Source organism: Trichoplusia ni, chromosome 1 (genome assembly GCF_003590095.1).
Source record: "Trichoplusia ni isolate ovarian cell line Hi5 chromosome 1, tn1, whole genome shotgun sequence".
Taxonomy (NCBI): Eukaryota; Metazoa; Arthropoda; class Insecta; order Lepidoptera; family Noctuidae; genus Trichoplusia; species Trichoplusia ni.
Genome location: NC_039478.1, coordinates 17,267,786 through 17,292,999, shown reverse-complemented (window position 1 = coordinate 17,292,999; position 25,214 = coordinate 17,267,786). Strand labels below are relative to the sequence as shown.

Sequence of the window (25,214 nt, the reverse complement as noted above, 5' to 3'; positions counted from 1 at the left end):
AGGGAGTAACGCCCTTAATTTAAAACTTTGCTTCTTAGAATTATGCCCAGTTTTATTTTTGGTTGACGTTATACGAAGGCCAAACAACGATTTTTTTCCGACTGCTTAAGGGATTAAAAAGATCAAACTATGTAAGAGAATATCAGAGGTGTATTTTAGTTCACCAGAGAGTCCTATAAGAGAGTACAGATGTAGAAAACAATTCCAAAAATTTAGCCTTACTGAAATATCGTCCGTAGGAATCCAGGAAATTTATTAAAATGGATGACATCCTAAGGTGAAAAGGTCAACCAGAACCACACACGAAGTCACATCATATCATAAATCTTAACTGAAATGCTCTTCCGTAATGACGAATTGCTTTATTCATCTCTGAGATAAACGATTTGATAGTTGCAGTAGATAGATATTAAAACTTTTTTTAGAAAGAAAGGACGTAGATTTATATTTTCTTGACGTATTTTTTTATTCTACATAACTAATACGCCTCACGAACTAAGGAATTTAATTCGTAGTAGGGAATTGAAGTGTTGTCTCACGAGAGTTTAACAAACATTCAAGTTACATGACAAAACAAAGACACCGATTTGAAACATTCGTGGATCACACAAATGCTTGACCTACACGGGGAGCGTGCAAAGGTTGGTGTGGCAATATTTATCACTCGTTACTTATTTCTTAATTTAGAACTTTACCGGGAAGTCCAAGTTTTTCACATTAGATAAAGGAGCTTTTAAATATTGACTGCTAGAATATATGTATGGATAATGATTCAATTTTGCGATATTTTTCACCCAAATTCATGTTCACAATGTTAGACGACACTAAAATGTAATTTAGGGCATTTAAACAAATAAAGTTGTTGCTGGTCTTGGTTGGCAGACAGAATATTTGGGAAATTGGTCACGGTTGTAAAACTGGTCCGCTTATATCATGTTGGTACCTATCTACTCGTGTGTTCAGCAGACATTCGGATGATTTCAATGATGTTTCTGTATCTTGTGTTTTGATTTACTGCCTCCTTTTACTGATCAAACGAGGCCAAGGTGAATTGAAATATATTATCGACTAGCACTTTTTGTTATGTATTGAGGAGTCATGCAATTTTTATAAATTAAGGTGATCATTTAATTTTCGTTCTCATAAAATAACTAATAGTTTACTTCAATTTCATTCCATTAAGTATCTGAAATTCCTTCCAAATCCGATACCTCTTTTCGACGACGCTCTATCTTGCAAACTACCTACCTACTTACTTTCGTGCTGCAGAAAATAACCGTTGCTGAAATAAGTTACAATGTTAGCTAGTTTGTGTGTTCCGAACCCTATATAGCCATTATCATACACATGGAAGCTTCAACACGCCGTCATGTATATCCAAACATTCCAGTAAACATTTGACCATATGCCAAGCTTTACCGAACCTTTATTTAGACAGGTTCGTTGATAGCTCTCGGCGACGATTGACGAATAGGATTCGCAGACTTTCGTACATCGTGAGATATACTGCGGTTCTGAAGCATTTACAATAAACAAGTAGGTTGTTAAAACCCCGTAATTAAATTTGCGTTTACATTTGTTGAAGAATCCAAATGATCGGCTTTAAATCCCGCGATATTGCCCGCTTCAGCAGACGCGCTGAAATAAAAGTTTATGGCTAGAAATACTTGGAAGGAGGTTTCTTAAGAGTTGTGAATGAAACAACAAAACAAACCGTGCCTCATTTGTTTGAGAATGAAAGTTGTAAAATCTAATTCTTTTAGTTTTAATTATCGCAGATGTTGGTTCATTTTAGTTTAATAGATTTGATCTAATTAATTTAAAACTGTCTGGAGAGTTTGCCGCGATTCTGATTTACACATTAAATCAGAATCGCGGAAAGAACGAGAAAGTTGCTCTTAGCAATTTAGTCTTCAATCATGAAGATCTTTATCAGATCACGATATAATTTAATCAAAAAGAATTCCTATCATCGAATAACAAAACTATGAATCACTTCAGTTAAATAAAAGTTTATTCACAAATTCGTGTTACCAGCTTTTGATCGTCGAGCATTTTTGTCGAGTCTCTTGTTGAATGATTTTTTTACTATTATCCGTTTTGGTGACATTAATGAACTATCAACGGGCTGATGGCGTTTTAATATGTTTCGTGTGGACAGGCAATCGGAGAAATATGCAGTAACCGACTTTTTACAGGGATATAAATCGTCGTCTTTCAGCTGGAGTGTGATTGGCAACGACACGGTGTTAAAATTCGTGAATTCTTTGGTTGTGTAGTGATGAAATCAAGAAGGTATTCGGTGAACCATTCTTACATATTGTGCTTTTATTTAAACGTTTTATTTAATGGGCCACACGCCTTCATATGATGCTTTTCAGATCCCTTAGAATTTAATTTCAATTGTTCCCGAACTGTTGAAATCGTAATTCCACTACAATTTAACTTGCTAAATGACGCTAAAGCAATACAAATTCTGTTTTGAAAATCGTGTTTCTTTGGGAAGCTTGTGTTCAGTAAAAAAGGTGTTGGGCAGTAGATAATTCCATACAATTTATTGATAACTAGCTCTTGCCCGCGACTTCGTCCGCATGTTTGGAAGATATAAGTTTTGATTTATATCTACCCTGTTTTTTCTACATTTTCCATTGTATCTTCACTCCTATTAGTCACAGCGTGATGGTTTATAGCCTAAAACCTTCCTCAATGAATGGTCTATTCAACACAAAAATATTTTTTCAATTTGTATCAGTAGTTCCTGAGATTAGCGCGTTCAAACAAACAAACAAACAAAAAATCTCTTCAGCTTTATTTATGAGTATAGATAAATCACCATGACATTCTAGATTTTCAGAAAAAAATGTCTGTGTCGCAGTGTTTTTACGTGAAAATGATGAGTTTAAATGTCGGTCAGCCAGGTACCTAGATACATTGACAGACATAGCTCCAGAAAAAAATCAAGCTCTTATAAAAATATACTCGAATATTTATAACGAAATATTAATGTTATGATTTTAACCGAGATATTTACTAAACATAATAAATAGGGTTTCTGGTCTATTATAAATTGCGTCTACAAGGAAGCGTTATTTTAAATTATAAAGTTAAAATAGCAGTCGTAACCGATCCGAGCCGTTAATTTGGTAGGATTTACGTTAGGCAACACATCCCTAGGGCGTTGCTATATATAATCGAGAGTTATGACGTAATTGTCCATGTTACGACTACCTGAGTACACAAGCGCGGCCATTTTGGCGCAGGAAATCGACAATTAGACATTTTAGTAAAATCTATTGTTATACAGTTACGTATACCACGCCCACGCATCGGTTATTTGTATTTTAAAATGTCTAGAAGTAATTGAAAACTTGAAATACGTGAACTGCAAATAGACAATCTATTTGTATTTTTCTAGTTCTGTAAAATATGTCAGAGGAACTATAATTTAACGTTGAAAAGTGACAGTTCAATTTAAAGCGACCTTGCCTAATGTCTAATCAAGTAGTTTTGAACATTCGTTAGGTAATCTATGTGATAGGAGAGTTATGCGCCAAAGATTTAGATATTGGCGCCAAATTATTAGGCCATTTGTTAAAAGTAAGGAAATTATATTTAAAAGTGTCTACTGAGAGAAGACTATAGTCGGCCTAACGATAACATTCGTCCTTCTCGTCTTTTGGCACGAAAAAAATATTATAATCACTCTTGTGATGCGGATTCCTAATTATGTATTTATCGTGATAGTCTGTCTAGTTTCCGACCCAAGCGGAGTATTTAACCATGAGCTAACACAGCAAGACTGGGTAGGGCGATCCCTATAAAAACAACTAAAAAAATCTCTTTGGTCCTTGGAAAAAGATGGAACAAAATATGTAGGGAGGTAAAGGTCTTAATCAAGACAGAATCGACAGATTTAACAACCCTACACCTAAACTTTTCAGTATATCTGCAATATTTATGGCTCATTAATAATTATACCACATGGCCAATGTGTTTTATTAAATATTATAATGAGGTTAATAGGAAAATTCTGTTTTAAAAGGCGTCGAAATAGTTCGGTTAATGGGGAATATGCATGATTTTTTTTTTATTTTTTATATGTTTCTACTAGTTATTACATTACCAAACAAACAAATATCACGTCCAAAATATAAACTATTATGCAAAAAATTAAATATTAAAATCGCGATCAATTTAAACGCGGCCATTTTGGCGCGCTTGCTCGTGACGTCACCATTACACGAGTTCGATGTCAACAGCAAAGTGATTGGTTTACAAAATTACCAAAAAATAAATAAAGTGAGTGAATATCGACTTAATTACCATGGATACAATACAATAACAATTATTCCTCCAAAAAGAAACCATACAAATAGCTTGTTGACAGCAGACGTCTCGTGTAAAACTGACGTCACGTTTTGTTCCACCAATAGTGTTGCGTTTCAAAAATTTGCGCGGTAATTTCAAAACAGCCACTTTTTGATGATTAAATTTCATTATTAAATTAAAATAAATTCTAAAAATAATTGTATAGTGTGTTTTCAGTAGCAATAAATATTACAAAAAAAAATATTTTGTCCATATTTAAGTCACGTGCATATTCCCCATTGTACGCAGAGCTTCATAATGAGCCGACTCGAAAGAACCAGAACATTAAAATGTCTAATTAATTTACGTTATGATAGGTCAGTCACGTGTAATCAAAGATAACTACGATTCGTCCAGTTTTCGAAAAGTATAGTCAATATATATAGTATATATATCAGTCAACTGCTTTGAACCGTCATTGCGGATCCTGTTGCCATGGCCACATGCTGCATAAGGACTTAAAAAAATTAAGAAAATCTCCCAAAAAGAACACACTGAACACTGGTTAACGGAACCTAGTGTAAGAAAACGGCAAATAATCTCCTAAGTTTCGCATATATTATTGTGCAAAAGAACCATAAGCTTAGCGATGTTTACCATCCGTGGCGCCCCACATTACTAAAATATACGCCAAGAAAACTGCCTGAAAAATGGGCTGTTGAAGCTCCGTCTGCAAGCCGCGCAGACGAGTGTTTACGTATCAAGAGAAATATGTAAATTGCGTTACACTTCTATGTACAGTACAGGCTATGTCCATGCCCTAGTTTATCCTCTTTATAGCTTAAAAAAGCACTTTTAGTACGCGATGAAATGTAATTTCGTTGTTTATTTAGTTTTTTCGCGTCTGGCTTTGGTTTGCTTTCGTTGGTTTATGGGGCCCGAGTTGAAACATTTTGTATGGTAAGAATGTGGTTAAAATAAATAATGGAAACGTTAGATTAATATAGCAGCACGTACCGAGAATTGTTTGTATTAAACGTATATTAGCAACTCGCGTCTATCGATACTTTATGTGGGTGTTGCTAGGGAGGTTTAGATACTTTCATTACAACTATAGAACTGATTTTGCACCTTAGTATCGAGGTACAGAACTATATCTATTACTATTTGGCTCGTATATTTTGTGAAACGAAAATACCATTTATGTAGCCTCGTGCAAAGAATTCAAAGTTGAAAATTCTGTTGTAAGTATCTGTTGGCCAGAAAATTAACTGTTAAGTCATAATCCCAGAAAATATATTGCAGTAGAATAGTTAAAAACTAACCGTAACCAGTTAAACAACGGGCACTCAAAACTACCGAATTCTGATCACTCTAAAATGTAACACGTAGCTTGACAAGTTAAGCTAATATTGTGTTGAAACCAGTTGTCAATGAGCTGAGCTTACCACTAAATACATGAAATTTAATGCATGCCTAGGCGAATACCAGCGTAAAACAATTCACTCAATTTAAAATAGGAAGGCCTTACTACCACTACTTTGAAGTCCTACTTTGTTTCCTAATTGTACTGTTAAATAACTTATTTTCATAACCATTGCGTCAAGGAAACGTGTTAAATAAATACCTTGTTCAAATACATTTACAATTGTTGCAAATGTCTTAATTTCGCGGTCCATTTGGGTAACCCATATCGTTTTAACGATTTCCATCTCTTCTGATGTTATATTACAATAGTTTTCTCTTTGAAGTTCAGACAAGTTAACGTACCCCAATCGAGTAATCGGGTTTACAACTATCCGCTGTAAATGTGAACATCAAATATTTTTTATGATTATTAATCCGTTTGATAATAAATACCGAATTACTGTTTCACATGGCTCTTTGTGGTTTCAGTGAATTATGTTAAAAGCAGTGTGGATAAGTGTAGGGAATTAGCTGATTCATTAGTCTGGTAATAAACTAAAATGTTAGAACAGGGAGTTAGAGATTCTGTAAAACGCTCTTTTTTGGGTTCAATTTAGATTTTTGTATTGGGATTAACTACACACCTTTATTTTTGATATACTTACATACAATACCATTTAAGTTAACTACTTATACTCAAAACTAAAAGTCGTTAAAAATGTCATTGTAAATAATTCGTTGGCTCATTACTGCGTTTACTTGTCTTGTTCTCATTTTTCGAGTTGCTTGTTTGCAAACTGACACGTCTAAAGCATTAAATCTAGATTCTTTTCTGACAATGAATAACGTATTTAACGTATTCGTGCAACATTGAGTTTTGAAGTCTAAATCATTGTGTTGAATGTAACTACTACGGTGTTGCCAAGACAACGCGAACGAACGACGAAGAAATTTTCCATTATTATTTTTATTGTAGTGTAAGGGCGAGCGCATATTTGAGAAAACAATTTTGTGTTTTCTACTTTCGCAAATTATGTGAAGATGTTTAAACTACATAGAATCGATTAAACTACCTTCAACTACAAAACACTTTGTCTCACACAGACTCAACTGTTTCCTTTTAATGAGTGATTGCGCTAATTATTATGCCTAAGTATTCTTTCTGAAATAATAAGTGTGAAACAAGTTACAGGCTTATGATTGAGTACAAGCTCTGCGAATGGTGGTATAAGGGGAGTAAAACGTTTGTCAGCTAACTGATCCTTCCGTGCAAAGCAAGTTGCATAGTGGGCATAGCATAACCAGCTAAAAAAACGTAAAACATGAGAATGAATGACAACTTTTTCTGAATTTATATTCATTTATTCAGCCAACTTGTCTCTAGATCAGAGACGAGTTGAAGTGCAACCATTGAAATACTTCTATACGTCTATTGGACCCTTCATTTTCACAAACTCTTAGTAAAACATTACATTAAACAACCAGTTATTATAATATCATCCATTTGTTTACGTTACAATCGCGGCTCTAACAGAAATCCTCCAACACAATTGCTGTGTGAATACTTGGTTATTCAAAGTCAAGAATCGTAAGCGACGTTAGCAAACCTAGATAGATCAGTGGGTTTATTTTATAGACATTTTAACGTAATACTAGTTAGGTATGTGAAATAGAAACTCAATTTGTAAGTGTCAAACTCGCTCCGTCAAAAATATAATACAGATGAAGCGGACTATACTTTATTCCATGATCAATGATAGCAAACGCATATTTTGTTGTTAATTCTGCTAATTTTACCGAACATGCAGATTTTTATACTTACCTAATTTTTATCTTCATAAATCGCAATATAACCGTGTCGACGACGAAGATCTATAAGTGAATTGAGCTTGCCATATAAATAAAAAAACCGTTTGTCCTCCTACTTTCACATTAAAAAGTTAACAATAGAATTTTATTAACAGTAAAACGTCCACATGTAGGCTACACATTTTCTTCCGTAGTTAAAAAAGATGAAAGAAGATTTACGCTTGTCCAAGATTATTAAAACAACACTGGCCAAAGCAACCATGCAAGGGGATATGAAAATGATCGTAAATTTAAAAAATCTGTAGAGATACATTAGGCGTTTAGTGAGATCATATCGTAATAAAAGTTTACGGCCGTACATGCCACTGAAAGTGCTGAAACTGACAAAAATAACCGTATCGGAGCCATATTTCTGTTGGATTATGGTGGTGAATGATTTATGGTGTTCCACAGCAATTTAAAAATGTTTGACTTTTTATTTTTCTTAGGAAAAATGTTAAGTTTTAATTATGATATTACAATTTCGATTCTTTACGACAATTTTGTATAGTTTAAACAGCCAGTAATGCTTCAAATAATGTTAAAGACAACCATGCGCCGTAAAACACAATACAGCACGTATTTCACTCTGAAAATTATTTTCGAACCCAAACAATTATGAAACAGAGTCGCAACACAAAATCCACAACATTAACTACTTACTGGAATCCCCGAACACACACATTATCCTTTTCACAGCAAACCGCCCTTGCGCAAACGCACGTCACAGCGGCGCCAAACTCTACCCTGTTATATTTTTAATATAAAAATCTCTAGCCGCGTATCGAATCATAAAAATATAAATATTTTAGGATCGACCGCGCGCGCAACACCAACCACGTCCCGACTGCCCATTGACGCATTCGTTTCGAACTAATTTCGGTGCAACGACTATTCCGCGATTCTGTAAACACCGCAGCGGCGGTAAAACTTGGCCAGAATGTGTTGGCCCTCATCCTACATGGTGACTTCTTCACTGCCGTCTTATAATCGTGTAAATGAGGGAGGTGCGACGGCTCATGATAGATTGGGATCACTAGAGTGTTGCAAACATATACCTGCAATTACATTCGCCTTATCCCGTTGAAGTGAGGTACATTTTGGCGTGGCATGAATGTCTATGCTATGTTGTAAGTAATAAGTTCTGTTTTGGGCACACCGTGAGTCAACCGGGATGAGGAAATGCGTGCAAGTTATAATTTCGGAGCGACCGACATTGTTGAATGATTTTATAAATCATTGCAAGATGCGCCGCTGGAAAAATAATTGTGGGTGGCAACATTTATCTTTTGATATAATAAACCACAAAGAAAAAACAAAACTAATCACGAGGAACTTTAATTTCAAGAAATTGACGATTCTATTCGGGGAATGGGTATAAGAAGCGGTTTCATTGTTTTGCAGATATTTTCTTTCTATTAAGACGCTTAAATAATTATAAAATATTATTTAATGTTCATTATAAAGCTAGGGGATTGAAATTATATGTAGTGCAGGGGTACAATAGCGATATCTTCCAGACATATCTCGGAACGTACGACAAAATTCGACAAATATTCTAAATATTATAGTTGGTATTTTCTTTATTAAGGTAAGAGGTATGTAATTTAAAACTGCATAAAATAGCATAATAGGGTTTTCTCAGGGTTTTCTAAAAATAAAAACCAAAACTACACATAATTAAACTTTAATCGTCTTTTCCTACAACTATGTTTAAATGTATGTCATTTAACATTCTTCAACGCTTCGCACGCCTCAGTCATCTTCAAGCCTTCCATGATATAAAGTAAGTTCTCCACAGACGCGTCCTCGTCATCATCAAACCACAATTGCAGCATATTCTTTGCTCTAGTCGCGTCTGTCGCGTTCTCTGTCTCAAAGAACTGTATTTCGTCGGCCTTGTATCCAAGTTTAGTGGCTAGTTTCTTCCAATCAGTAAGTTTTGATGATAAGGCGTCGAGCTGTGTGGTAGATATCATGGTTACTCTCGAACGCGTTTGCGAAGTTTTATCGTAATCTTCCTCCCCGGCATGAGTCGAGTCGGGCACCTGTGGAGCGATAACATTATATTATAGTGACGGTAGTTAGAGAAAGAATTTAAAATTGTTTTGTTTTCTTTCGTATTAACTAATTTGATTTAAGATAAAGGAAATGGATTTAGTTACTTGATGTGAAGCTAAAGTGTTACTTTATATGACTTGGTTGACGGTTGGGTGGACTACTATTTTATTATCTGTTTTACTAATTATGAGGGTTCATAAAAGTTATAGGTTAGTAAATCCTGAGAAATTATTTCTAGAGATCTTATAAACACGAAATACATTTTGAAAGGAGGTTAAAACTAAAAAAATAATATCACTAGACGGTTCAAAGTTACGACACGATTTACTTAAATTGTAACTAGTGTTACAATAAACTAAACAACAATTACAGATAATAAAGCAAACATCGAAAAAAAAAATACTCTGAAGAGAAAGTTTATTTAAGAACAGGACAATAAACGGAATTTACGTCCAAATCTGTTTACTTAGCTTTATTACCGTTAGTTAAGAGTTAAGTAGTGACAAAGGTTTCCTAAAACTAAAATCTAACCTTACTAATATCGTGCTACCATATTGTTAAATGTTGTTAAACAATATTTTTACCGTTGTCCGTTCTTAAATAGACTTATTTCACACACCTACTAATATATTTCTAGTCTACCCTACATGACACACAGATAAAACCAGTCATGCAATACCTGTATCAATACTCTTATAAATCGAAGTACTTTCACCGCCCCTTGTTGCCTTGATCTCCAAAACCTAAATACTCAATAAATACCTGTTCTATATCATTGGCATCTCCCTCCTTTATGAGATCAGCTTCCATTTGTTCCTCAGTAATCTCTTCTTCGGTGTTTTCCTGCAATTTGTAATGCTAAACGTCTTATAACAACTAACATGAAACATTTAGTACAGACAATCGCGTTATGGTAATGTTAGGCCGCCAGCTACTACACGTGATTCCGAAGGCCATTGTACATTTTCAAAGCGATAACCAAGTATTAAATTTGAATTCTATTTTTATGTAAATAAAGGTTGAAATAAATAAATAAGGAAAACATTAAGTAGTCCAGGTTTTAACTTTTTGTGTAATTTAACGTCGATATTTTGCTTCGACAATTTGTTGAGGGTTTAGACTATAGAATATTTAGTTGGTTAGAATGATTATTTTAAGTATAATATAAAAGCTTGAATTTTTCACAACTTTGATTCTGTTTTGTCTTACTTATAGTCGATCTAGTTTCCGAAGAGGTATATCTTACATAGAATTTGTAATATTTTAAATGCATTTTGCACTTGTGGTCTTGATAAATGAGTAAAAAGTATGGCACTCGGAATCATTGCTACAATTTGCTGTCGTGCATTACCGCGTCCGTCAAAACGTTATTACTGCAGAACAAAGAACTGTTCTCAAAAGAAAAAAAAACATAAAATTTCGCTTAGTGATCATATGACTAAGTGGTAATTATGCTTGCTTTACATGTATCCTATGCCTACAACATGCAAGCTACATAAAACAAATAATTACGCGTATTTCGCCATGCACGATATCAATAATAAACAAAAACGAACTAAAAACAATAATACGACGCGTCCGTCCGAACTAACTAAACATCAAATAATGAAAATAAATATTAAATAATAATTAACACATAAAATGTAAAGGTTAAGTACATTACAGTGTTCCAGGTAACAGTGGCCTGAAAGTTAAAAATAATCATATGCCACTTTGACCAAGACGTTTCGAACACTTTCTAACGATTAATATTCCATGTAGATGTATTAAGCTTGATTCCTACGATCCGAGATAAAGTGGACGCCCCCGTACCAATGAACACGTACCAACGTTCTCATTCCAAAGCTGGATGTCCGCGATGGTGTCATCTTGTGTCGCGGAAGACTGTAGGTCGTGAACGACCTTCGTCCCACGGTGCGTGATCATCAGCAATGCGGGATTGTTCGCGATATTTCGGATTGTCAAAACCAGGCTTTAGTCTACACGAGAATATTATCGCCTTCGTGGTTGAAACGTCGAGAAAAACTCAGCACGTAAACAATAAATTCACTGTAATTTAAGGAAAGAGATTTCTGAAACTTCCAGTTCATGGCAAGTTTGTTACTTTAGTCGATTGACATTATATTTATTCGAAATCGCCTAGTAATTGAGTATTGATGATTAAGGCTGTGCAAACTTGCTTAAACAAAAATATTGATCTAGAAGCTATATTAGCATTGAGCGTTGACCCTAGCGGAGCTCTTTTTGATTGTGAATTAGGAAATGTGATCTCTAAATTCTAATTCAAACTATGATGGGGTATGGTCATGAATATATTTTGATTTCAATTCTAATACTAAGATGCTGTCCTATTGACTTATGACGTATTACAACACGGAGGAAAATATTGTTATTGTTTGCATTTTTATATGTGCTATATGTTATTCTTACCTGTTTGGTTGGTTTATCGTCATTATTAGTTTTAGATTGTTCACCGTTCGCGATCGCCGCAGCGTTGGCGGCCACTTCGCGGGTGACACGCTCCACCTGAGAAGATAAAAACATATTTAATATTTACTTACTCTGCAGTACCTACATGATAATAAAATCATCTTAGTTTCTACATGTCAATATTCTATGCTTTAAACATCTGGTCCGAAAAAAATTGTAAACCAGAATAAGGTTAATTAAATGACCAGTTTTACCTAGCCTACCGACTATTTATTGTAATCTAGAGCCGGTATGTAATTTCTCAAAAATAATTATCGTTAACGCCTCGATTTATTTTTCATAAACCCGCTATGCGGTTCCAACTTGTCTTTGAAATTGACTTGCCTTCTATAATCAGGGTAGTTAAATAGGGAAAATAGCAGATCAGGTATATAAGAAGAATATGGTAACTGACCATGGAGGTGAGGTAGTCGGGTAGGCGTCCGATGGGATTGTTGGTGTGCACGAAGAAGTGCGGCGAGCGTCGCGCCAGCAGCCGCAGCGCGCGCCAGCCCCAGCCGCCGCCGCGCGCCGGGGCCGCGCCCGCCCCGCCCGCCGCGCCCGCCGCGCCCGGCGACACCACCAGGTACGACTCTAGCGTACACAACATGGAATGACTGATATAAATTTGATGGACAACAAATAAAAATAACAAGCTGTTTTTGAGAGTAAGAAAAATAACAAGATTTTTTTTGTTCAAAACCGTTTTCTTGTTTTTCAATTCTTTTTTTACCTTGTGTTCATGTCAGTATCATACAAAATCTTAAAATAATTGTCTTCTAGCTTTGATATATCATATACTTTGAGTCTTAGTCCCTATTATCAGAATTGAATAACTTAATCCGTATAAAATTTCAGTTGATCGTACAGTACTTCGCATTAACTACATGGGAACGCCATCATTTTTGACACATGGTCGGTACGAGGTTGATGCAACATGCTGCGCCAGTGTAGTTCCTGAATGTCCGCCAATGCAGCTATACGACGCCTTTATGCTCAACAACGCCAAGCAGTCATTGTTTGATTGATTATCTCACATGCAAGTTTATTCGAGTAGCGACAATTACTCCGTTTAACTTCGAGGTTAGGCGATACTGAAGAAATACGCGTGAGTAGTTTCTATAAGTACAAATTCTGAATAATGTTTTCTAGGTGGGATTGTTTGAATGTTTGGTATAATAAAATGAAATCGACTCTAATAAATAAATAAAATCTATAAGCTACAAAAACCTGCAGTGCTATTATAGTACTAACAAAAACAATGCGGCACTGGTATTTGAATAAACAGAATGTAACGTTATATGGTTGTCGTGTTAGTTTTGTAAGTAAGATATTGGCTCTGTTGGTACACAGTCAGGTTTAATAAACTCATGCCGTAAGAGCATATTTAGATTAAGTGGGGTAAGAAAGCGCTGAGGTGGCGCCACTGGTCTCTCATCATTTCTCTTCTATTTTTTTTAATTTAGTTACCTATACCTGTATTTCTAAATGTCATACAATAAAGATTTTTCTTTATTTAATCAAACATTTCTTTCAGCGTAGCTTACTATTTTAGGTAAATAAATATCATTGAAAAGATGACAGTACACATTGGGTTTAAGAGTCTCTATGAATAAGTATAGTATTGTCTATTATTCCTACAATAAAACAATAATAAGTAATCGCAACACGATTCATAATTATTGCCATTTGAAGTGGAGATAATAATAATAATAATATGTACTGACCTAGTGACGGCATGAAGTCTCTTTCTTTGGTGCGACACGCCGCAAGATTGTCTGGACACAAGTTCCACAATTTGGTGAGTTCATTGCTGGAAAATACATACGAAAAATGTAGTTTATGTTAAACAACAAAATCGCTTACTTACAATAACTTGTATGTTATATAGTAATAGTAGGAATAAAAGCCAGGATTTTAGGGTATACTTGTATTTATCTATGGGTATAACTGGATTATATTTGAGATTTACTGACAAGTACACGCTATTTACACAATCATAGAAATCAAAGTTTATAAATAGAAAACTAAACTAAACTAAAAAACTAAATACGAACGATCTACGACTTTTTAGTAAATTTCTAGAGGCTGAGAATCAAAAGTTAAACTGTAATCAAAGCCTTTACAAGTCTAAGTTGTTATTTTTAAATATAAAGGCGACCGACTCGTTTTGTCTGATAGCATGATGTATAAAAACCGCAAAAATAATAACTTACATAGAAATAATATGTTATTAATAAACACTTACTTGCCCATGTATGATTTGCTTTGGCCTTCATATTCTTTAATAATATCGCCGACGGGACGACGACGTTTCCGTGACTTTTTAACATCATCAGATGACTCAGTTTGCACTGGTGGTTTTGGCTTCTGAAATTCTGTAGGAAATATATATTAAAATTTGTAATAACTAAAACCTACTTTTCCACAAGCGTCAAAACTTAATAGCCACAATAACAATTGACATTTGTTACAAAAAGGATAAATGAAAGATTTATCAAAGTTGATTAAATAGCATTAGAAATATTTCTTTACACTTAAACATAAAAGGAAACACAGTGGATCAGTATCAAAAATCTAAAAAGGTCAGTTTAAAACTCTTTAGTCTATGATCACATACCTGGGCAGCCATCATTCTTCCAACTGTTCCAATGCTCTTCTCTCTTCAGTATATGTTTGACACACTCTGCAAACTGCTTGCCATGTGGGGGAGTTTCTCCCAGTAATTTATATACCAGGGCTGTTGTCTCCTTCACCCAATCTGTTTGATCTGACTTTAGTTCTTGAAGCTCCCTAAAATGTATGTGTGTTGGAATTTGTATTTAAAATATAGGGATTAAATTTATACAAGATAGATGTTTATACTCTTGCCTTTAGATAATTGATTTTTAAATGTGTTAAAATAGGCAAGTTTAAAAAATAAAGATCTCTGTACTGGCAGGAATATATATAGACCAATTGATTAATTTAATGATATGCAGCACAATGATATCATTAGGCCCATGATTTAATAGGGTACTGGTTTAGAATTAAAGATACTTAAAGTTAGTTGAATTCCTGTGCCATCAGTAACATTAATATTCTGATTTAAGTGTAGAACATTCAATACAAATTTACAAATAAAATAAATACTATACCATACATTTTAAACTTGACAGTGGAAGTTAAATACTGGAACAGTATCAGGAATTGTACAAGGACACATCTCCTAAAGTTAGAGTCTGATAACTGTAGCTCCAATAACTTCTGGTTTGTTAAGAATTTGGCAAAGTAATGTGGTTCATTAGCTTCTGAGTCTTTCATCTCCACATCAGATGTGACAGCGGTCACTGATTTCAGTAGGTTTAACTTTGATTTCTGTAGCTCAATAGACTCTAATTTGTATGACGAGAATGCTGATAGCACACTCCCTGAATGCTAAAAGTAAAAGAATAGAAGTGTAAGATATTTTAACACCACCTGCTACATAAAAAATATATGAGTATTGATTAAATCAAAAAGGTAGTCTTTACCAATTAAATAAGAATAAATAAATTGGAACTGACACACATTTTAAATTTAAGATCTTAGCATCTCTAGCTTGTACTTACAGCAACAAATGTTTTCCACTGTATCTTATTATAACAATTATTTGGATTCCTGAAGAAATCCTGTAGACTCCAAAATCTGCAGTACAAGTTATAATCAATGTTCAGTTTGTTCTTATCATTGTTGTCAACAACCATTTCTTCATCAAGTGCATCTTTTAAAGTACTAGAATTGTCACCTCCGAACTCAGTTACATTTTCGAGATTAAATTCAGACACGATGTTTAGACCCGATCTTTCAGAAAATGGAAAGAATTTAGCTAAAAATAGTAAAATTCTCCCACAGAATACTGTGTTCTGAGACCTTGATAGTCTTCTGAGTAGATCGTTACACATTCTGAGCAAGTTATTCTTGCAGGCGACGAAAAACAATTCTTCTTTCCATATGTTTACACCATTCTCTACATACGAAAACAATTTCTCACATTTGTTGAGGGTGAGTGCGTCGAATATGTCTCCGAGAAGCACCACCGGCATGGTTGGCGTAACCATCTGCCGTCTGCATGACTCAATGCAAAAAGAAACAAAGTTTTCTAGTGTATCCGGGTCTTCAATCAGTAGTTCCAACAGTTTGTCTCGGAAAGCTTGGTCCATTGCCGCTTTCCTGTCAGCCTCATTTGTGTTCTTTGTGAAAGAATCAAGCAACTCGATGTTGTTTGTAGTAAAGGCTTTAGACAAAACATCCTGAAATAGTACGCATTACCATCAGTTAAATCCATATTTACATAGTTTGTTAAACATATAATATAAGAGGTTATAAACTTACTTTATACTTGTTCCGTAGGTCTTCAAATCCGAGTTTGTCTGTCATTTTTATGTTCTTATAATCTGCACGTAAAACTATATAACCGTCCACTCAAAATAGCATACTACCATTTGTTATTCTAATTTAATTAATGCTAAAATTATTTTAAAAACAAAAGTTTACAATCGTCGTGAAGCTGTAGCAATCAGTATTGCTCTATAAATAAAATCCGACGAAATAAACATAACCACAGAGTAAATAAAATTCGCAGTCCGTATTAAGTCAATGGTGAAGCTGGCAACAATTCTGTATCGACTAAAAGCGACGGTAGATATTAGTTTAGTTTGGTTGCAGTGGTCGCAAGGAACTTAAAAATCAAATATCAATAGATATTTTGCAATTCCTAATTGCAATGTGCATAGCTTGAACAAAAGTCATTATTATTTTCGTCTATAATGGCGTGAATGAAATAATTGACAATAATAATAATGGCCTTGGCCAAAAAAAAACTCCGTTGGAGGACCGTCTCGTAGTTCAAAGGGCAAATAATAAGAGAACAAAACGGTACTTTTACAGAAAATTTCTTAAAACTTTACATGCTTATAAAGTTTATAAATGCATACCAGTTGGCTATAAAAAGCAAAATCGATATATCTTATCTTGTCAATCGCTGTGAACTATATTTACATCTCTCGTCTTTTTCCCGCCTTATTGGGTCTTATATTTTTGCGCATTCAAAATATTTCGTTACTATTGGTCAAAATTTGTCTGGCACAACCAATAGCCAATCGTAGATCGAGTTCAACGTACGGAAGTGCAGCTGATACCTATTATTTTTGACAGATGTGTGTCGTCGTGTTGTGTGGCGTCCTGTCTATTTATCTTTAGAATTTTATTATTATTTACAGATTTTTTACTCGATCCTTTGTTTAGAAATGTGTTAAAGTGTAACATAAGCGTAGCGTAGTTATATTTAGTAATTATTGTTAGGAGATTCTTAAAGGAGAAAGCAGTGTTTGGAAATATGGATCGTAATAATATGAGGTAAGAAGAATCCCCTTTCGCTTGCAACCGTGCTTACTTTCTCGTACGTCTAATGCTTCTTGTGAATCGTAAACATGAATAGGCGATTTATGATCCTATGCCATTAGATTTGGGTTTATTTGAGATAAAATAGCTGGTGCATATGGAGGTAACCATGTTTGAAATTGGCTTTGTTTGTAAAAAGATACGATTGCGTGCGAAATCAGGGTATAAACGTGTGATCGTGAGTGCTTAACGAGCACTCGTGATTATACAAGTATCGTACACATTGTAACAAAGAGCAGTATGTTGCATGTTTACATGTTATGTGTGTGTGGGTGTTATTTATATTATTATCATGCCACGCGTTTCTTATCGCATGGCTTGCGAACAGTTATGTTCATATTAAATCAACAACGCGTAAAGTTTTCTATGTTTTTTTATCAGCTATCAGTTCATAGAGTTATGTTTTTATTACACTTAGGTTAAAAACCCTGAGATAACTGTGTTATGTAGATGTTATTAACAACATTATCCAAACAGAAACACTTGTTTAAACTGTTGAATTGTAGTTTAACAAACAATATAAAAATAACCACTTTTAAAAAATATTGTCATTTTTTTATATTTCAATAATAGTTCTCAACCATGAGAAAAAGACAACACTTGTTAATAAACTCAATAAAATATATCTGAGATCACTGTTGGTTATTTGCACTGGAAATACAATGATTACCACAGAGCATGTTATTTTTTGCTGTATTAATATTAGATGCTGTTGAAAGTAACATGCAAACTATGCCATTAACATCAAACAATATTTGTCTGAAAGACCATTGCCATTTGATGACGCCTGTATGTTCAATATTAAATGTATTATTTTCTTTAAGTTTACCTTTTCTATTCATAATTTTCTAGTGCCACAAGTAAACAATAACATAATGTTTCTGTAAAACCTTACAGCTGTTAGTATATTAAAAGATGCTTTGCTGAAAATACAGTCTATTAAATTAATTATTGACTATTAGTTATTTGCTGTTTCCTATGGATTTGTGTTTAGATTTATTTCGGAAGAATTGTCTGAAAAAATATGTAGTTATCATATTACCACAAATCTATGCTCTTTCAGCAAAAATGAGTTAAATTATCTATAAAAACCTAAATTTTGAAATTTCTTGGACTGTTCATTTCATTTTTCTTTATTAAACATTCTCATCAACAAAAGTTTAAACTTATATAAGGGCTTACAATTCCAGATCGAGCTACGTGAGCAGCGGCCCCCGCTCGCTGCCGCACATGGGCGGCGGCAAGCGGCACAACGGCAACGGCCACTCCGCGCGCCTCAGCCCGCCCGCGCAGGCGCCGCCGCCGCACTCCAACACCAACCAGCATGATGATCTCATCAACTATATCTATGATTCCTGGAATACGGTAGGTCTCTAAATTAATAATAATAATGAAGACTACAGCCTCTAAGGCTGTACAACCATTAGTAGTCTTGTTCATCCCTAGTGTCTTTAATAAATTTGCCATAATAACAAAAACACGGCATTACTGTTGGCGGGGCAAATTAAAAAAAAAGGTGGGCCAGGGTAGATCTGAAGTAAGAGAAAGCTTTGTTTTGGACTAACAAAATAATGAGCCGTTGTTTGATACACCAGAAGAAGTGTGTGTTTAATTGGAAGAAGTATTTAAACTTTGAGGCTAACAGCATAGATTTGTATAAAAGTCTTTCTTTTTAATATTTCTTTGTCAGTCATTTGAACAATCTTCAACTACTCATAGTAAAAAGTAGTGACTTTACAACCTTTACATGTAAACCTGTAGTAAATCTGTACTACAGCCAAGAGTGTGTAAGGCAGATTTAATATGAAATTGGTCCCTAGTCAGATCCGTTTCCGATCACATTTAATTCTAAAACAGTCGCAACATAAACTACATCTGTTTGCACTTGTACCATCCTTAATGTATTCCAGTTAGTCTCCTTTGATATTGGTCGCCCTGACCGAAATTCTGTGAAGACATTATTATTCACATGGACCACACTTTGTGAATACGTGACAATATTACGAAGTATGTGGGTCAGCATACGTCCACTAGTATGGTTGCCATCTTTACAATTCAGCAACTAGGGCAGGACGCGTGTAAACCCCGAATTTCCATTGAATTTGAGTGCCCAGAATTATTGTCAACAACAGTTTTTCAAACGTACAATGCGTTTGGCGTGGGTGCCTCAAGACTATTTTTTTTATATACAGACTACAAGTCAAGGCACCTCGAATACACCCTAATGCCCCGACGGTGGCAACCCGATCTGTACGCGCGTATCTGTGTTGTAAACTGTACAGTATGTAGAAATTGGTTTGTAACATAATACAGAATGCTGTATAGATGATGCTGACTATCGAAATGAAGAGACTGACATTCGTAGTATTTATTGGTATATGGTGGTGTTAATGTGGATGTAAAAGATTAATTTAATGCACTAATAATTTTAATTTAGGTAGAAATGTATTGCAGAAACCTTAGTAGCTGCTGTATCTCGAATGGTAGGCTAAGAATTCTGTCACCTTTACAATTCTCAGTGCAGAGTAAAATAGACTTTATTGATAATTACGATTAGTTGAGGAATCATGCATATGTATATTAAATAGCTCGACGTGACCAAAGCCGCTAATGTTTTAGTGGCTATCACGTGCAGTTGAATAAATAAGCACGCGTAAAACATTCTATCACATAATAATAAATATATTATGTCGTTTAACTTAATTTCGTAAAATCTTTCTTTTAATTCTTCACTTTATCGTAACTTCATATTTTTTTAATATACGACCTCCTTAGTTTGTTCGTGTTGTGGAATATTAAAAATAGTATCTGCAATACAGTTGAGCAGTCGGTATCTGCATCTACCCTCTGATGTGAAGCATTCGCTTGACTGACTTCCATCAATATGCTGTCTCTAATGAAACAAAAATAATTCGATTATAACGTCATATTTATATCTCGATGCCCTGTAAACTGTATTTATTTTCTGGATTGATTGCTGTGGCATTGACTTGTAATTGGACTATCGTGAATATAGCATTTATTATGAAGATGTTAAAGATTTTTCACGAACTCAGATAAAAATATATATTATGTACTTAACTTTCTTTCAGCCCGTATTTTCTTAAGTTACATACATTGAACCTTACTTTTGGGTACTATATTCCTTTTTTCAACCTAAAAATATTTCGTTTTATTAACCTTGAAACTTTATTTTTCAGGTGACCCGTGAGCTAGAACGCGGCAGCGACGAAGCCAAATACTATCAAGAAGTGATCACACCCCGCCAGCTCGCGAACTTCAGACCATTCAACCTTGAAGAGTGGTGGGCGCGCCGCCTGCTCCAGATCATAAACCGCAACAAGCACCGGTCTTAGTTCCACAAACACGTTCGTGAACGACTTGACCACTGTGCCCATTGAACGAGGTTTAATTTTAAATTGAAATTCGTTTGTAGTTTGTTTTTAAGGCCGTTTTGAATATTACCAGCCTGTTATGTATAAGCTACAGGGCAAAGGCCTTTTACGAAGTGTTTAAGCCATTACAGTTCTGTTGTAAAAGAGATCTTATCTGTTATTTGAACAATATTCGATTTTTTTTATTTGACTTTGGAACAATTTGAATGGACATCACCTTATTATGTCCTTGTTCCATTACTTGATAATCAGATATAATAAATAGGACCCGATAGATCAGGGGTTGTAAGTTTTTAGCACTGATATACATATATCCAGCATTTAGTTGGCATTTAAGTGCATTTGTACAATCGAAAATTAAGTTAGGATATGTAAGGTGTGAATTGAGAGTAGTCGGCAATAATCATGTTTTAATAATCTCTAGAATTTCATCTACTCAGTCAAGTCTATGAAAAAATTTAAAATTACTTCTCTTAAAAGTAAGTAGAGTCTTTTTATAAGAAGAGTGCAGTTATTGAAAGCAGTGGGTATAGTAGCAAGTCATTCATAAACAATGTAGTGTCTCATTGTATATTTTACATTCGACTCGTTTAAAGAGTTCAGAAGTATATTGAAAACAGATTGTTATGTTAACAACTACTAAACATTTGGACTGAATGTGGAATACCTTTGCTTATCTGATCACAACAGTCAATAGGCTATGGAAAAAAAACAATTGATAGTCACTATGACATATTGTAGTCTATACTATAGTCTGTGGTCTGTGGCCATTGGTTTAATTTAGTCAGTCCAATTGTCTTAATTTCACATCACATAGATTTGACTTCTTATTCAGAGTATTAGAATCAGTTAGAAAACATAATTAATATTAGAAGATAGAGCACAGAGCTATAATTATCTTGTGCGTAGAATGAAAAAAAAAAGTTTTTGAAGATAATAATCAGATTTTTGTTATAGTTAGAAGTTGAAATTAATTTTGCCGTGTCAAAGCTAAGTCTTTACACATTATTCGATCTATAAAAATATCTGACGTAGGATTTAGCTTTTCAGGACTAAACATAGCGGACATATGAATATTAGATTTTCAAATTATTACATTCTCTGTCAATGGATCTTACTATGTATGGCGCGGGGGGCCTATGTCCATCTCTTAAAGAGTGTCGCTATTAGTTATTATGAAAGTGAGAAGCCACAATTTGCTTGAAGTGATGGTGTTAGTCCCTCTTAATTAGAGTTCTATCCTGATTTTAGACTAGAGTATCAACTCGAATTTTAGACTGTCTTAAAAAATAATTGCGTGAGACATTACTACCCAGAGATTATACTTACAATTGTTGGTTTCCCTTCATTATGTTAACTTTCTTCTACAACCGCACGGGTAGCTATTCATATTCTATGGCAGTTAACATTGAAGTCTTTAATAATGTATTTAATATAGACCTTTCTGTTTAATCATTCAACATAACATTAAACTATGAGTGAGTATGTCGGATTAACGAACGAATGGAAACCAATTTTATAAACAAATAACATTTTACATAAAGAAGTACATTTTAATCGCGTTTGTTATAAATTGTGATATAAATTATTTGTATAACTTCGTAAAAGCAATAATTAAAGTTGACATGAAGGCGGGAAACGTTTTTAAGATGTTTTTCAGACGTAGTTATCATAGGTAATGTAAATAAGTTAGTATGAATTTCTATTTTTATTTAATAATTGTAAGTAAATGTGTCATTGCGAATTAGAATTGGCTAGTTATTGTGTTTAATTCATGACCTGTTGATTTGGTTCGTAGGTACTGATGTGAGCTAGTTATAGACCCTTTTTTGTATACAAGGCAATGCAAACCTTCTATATCCCATGACTATTCTCCAAATGACTATGGACTATCTACATATATATTGAAAGAGGTTTTGTGAAATTCGTCTGGGAGTACAGCCGTTGGGTATTTCGTAAGCTTAGCCTCATGTACAAAAAGTTTATAGGACATATTCAATATTTATGAGTTTATATAATACTCAAACTCGCATCAGTTCTACCGGACCCTAGCTTTTAGTTTGACCTGTATATTTGTGTACACGTACAATCATAGTTTTTCTGTTGATAATACCATGGAGCTGCCTACAGCTATCCATTATGTACAATCGTTGTTTTATGACGTCATCATACAGTATAAAGTTAGATTACCCTCAGATACAGTTGGTTCGTTAATTCTGTTTGTAACCTGCGGCCATGACTCTGATGCAGTAAATACATTCCATTCACGCCTGTACTTAGCGTTCGAAACTATTGTAAATACGTTTTAAGTGACGCAGTGCTGACAGAATTATGGATTTGAATAAATTTTTTTTAATATAAATTTTCGTGTTTTATTTTTTGTGGCTGTGTTTTTGAGTGACATTGCATTTCTAAGTTCTAAGAGGAAATTAACTTTTATTAAGTAAAAATTCGTAAGTGATTAAAACAAATACCAAATATTACTATTGAGTAATTCATCGCCGCGAGTGGCAGTGGAGTTGCATGGTAATATCATTAGCGTGAGCTACGAAAAGCAGGTTTAGTTCCAGGCTGTTTTTCGTATTATTAGTCATCGATTTGTAGATAATAGTCATATCATAATGTATTTACTTCTATCGTTGTACGAGTTCTAGTAATTTTATACCGACATGGTCATGGTAACCTCGGCTGTAACCCGCTATAGCGAGCGAGAACTGCGATGCCAGTGATCACAATCAATCCAATCCAACCTATTTTCCTTAAAATTAGATTGACTGTCCCAAATTTCGTTAAAATGACCGGTCATCTAGTACCAGTGACCCAACTCAGCTTTCTTTATAACCACGCATTTTGCCGTCTGTTCCTCTAGATAATCAAAAGCTCATTATTTTATACAATACTTAGACTGGACCTTCCAATAGTAAGATTACACAAATAGCGAAAATCGGAAAATATAAAAGCCGTGTAAAACTGCTCTCTGTTCCACCAATTCTTTTATTCGACATAGATTAGATCTCATACTTGTGCCAACTCAAACATCTGAATAGCATACGTATTCCAAAATTTCAAGAGACGAGCCAAAATAAACAATCTAATAAATTAGTAGCGTGAACCCGAAAATCTTACATCTCATTAATTACTCAGAAACCGAGTTGCCATTTAGCTAAATATTTAAGGGCCAACTCTGCAAAGTCGACCACAATCTCGTCGTTGCAAAGTATAAGAACTTAATTTAGCTGTGTTTATAAGTACACTAGCTGTTGCCCGCGACTTCATCCACGTGGTTAGATCTTGAACCGTTTTCGCAGCGCACGCAACGGAAACCCTCAAAGATGAATAATTTTCCCCTTTTTTCCACATTTTCCATTGTTTCATCGCTCCTATTAGTCGCAGCGTGATATTATATATAGCCTATAGCCTTCCTCGATGAATGGTCTATTTAACACAAAAAGATATTATCAATTTGAACCAGTAGTTCCTGAGATTAGCGCGTTCAAACAAACAAACAAACAAACTCTTCAGCTTTATATATTAGTATAGAAGTATAGATATGTATGGTATTCATAAAGCGTGTATGGTCGTTCGTCAAACACTCGGAACGTATTTATGTAGGCGACCGCGACTCCGCGTCTACTCGCAACTAATGAGTTTCGAAGTCTCATCCGACAAAGAGATTACATGACAACTTTTTTGTTGTTTGTCCTCTGGAAGATGCTTTGCGATCTAAAATCTAGACTAGGCATGAACTGTACAAGTTTAAAGTCAATTGTGTAGATTTTTTATATTTTCCGCAGTCTGGTGTTAAACTTAACTTTAACGTACGTGATGGGGATTTGAAAGAGAAGTTTGAAGACAAACAAAACAGTTCTGCCTCAAATAGTATAGAAGGAAAATATATTTTCGCATTTTCTTGGATACAACCACATGAACTTATAGAAAGCTATCTAAGTTTACCTTACTTAGACTAAAGTTTGACAAATAAAGGCTATATAGGTATTTACAATATCACAATATGTAAATAATTTGTCCGTATAAAACAATAAAAGCCTAGTGGCGAACCAAAACTACACACCATTCTGTTACTAGGCTTCGTATTGAAAACACCATGTTCTTTACACTTTGTTTTTTTTTCACACCACGTTATCTGAATACCTAGTGCTTACATTACGCACCCACCCCTAAAAATCGAAGCGTACCTCCCTAGGGGATGTCGCAACCCTTCCCTGTCGCCCCGTAATTACAATTTAGCTAACATGCCTCAAATTCCTTTTCCCGTTAAAAATTCTCCGGCCGTCTACATAAAAT

The 25,214-nt window shown here is 34.5% G+C and overlaps 2 protein-coding genes across 3 annotated transcripts; one reads left to right on the top strand and one right to left on the bottom strand.

Annotated features, from left to right (window-relative positions):
- Window positions 1–9,234: 9,234 nt before the first annotated feature.
- Window positions 9,235–16,649, bottom strand: LOC113497534 (THO complex subunit 1). The gene is made up of 10 exons (XM_026877120.1): window positions 16,447–16,649; window positions 15,684–16,364; window positions 15,236–15,510; window positions 14,714–14,886; window positions 14,342–14,471; window positions 13,821–13,906; window positions 12,509–12,687; window positions 12,055–12,150; window positions 10,387–10,467; window positions 9,235–9,611 (listed from the first exon to the last, which is right to left on the bottom strand). The coding sequence occupies exons 1-10, from the start codon at window positions 16,489–16,491 to the stop codon at window positions 9,288–9,290; spliced, it is 2,070 nt and encodes a 689-aa protein (XP_026732921.1). The 5' UTR covers window positions 16,492–16,649; the 3' UTR covers window positions 9,235–9,287.
- A 598-nt stretch (window positions 16,650–17,247) lies between these two features.
- LOC113497541 lies at window positions 17,248–23,271 on the top strand. Of its 2 annotated transcripts, none has more exons than XM_026877130.1 (3): window positions 17,248–17,469; window positions 18,690–18,879; window positions 20,715–23,271. In XM_026877130.1, exons 1-3 carry the CDS (start codon window positions 17,450–17,452, stop codon window positions 20,868–20,870), a joined length of 366 nt encoding a protein of 121 aa, XP_026732931.1. In that variant the 5' UTR covers window positions 17,248–17,449; the 3' UTR covers window positions 20,871–23,271. The 2 variants fall into 2 exon arrangements, with proteins under 2 accessions (XP_026732931.1, XP_026732939.1); XM_026877138.1 differs by having other exon boundaries at window positions 17,249–17,469; window positions 18,705–18,879.
- The last annotated feature ends 1,943 nt before the right edge of the window (window positions 23,272–25,214 follow it).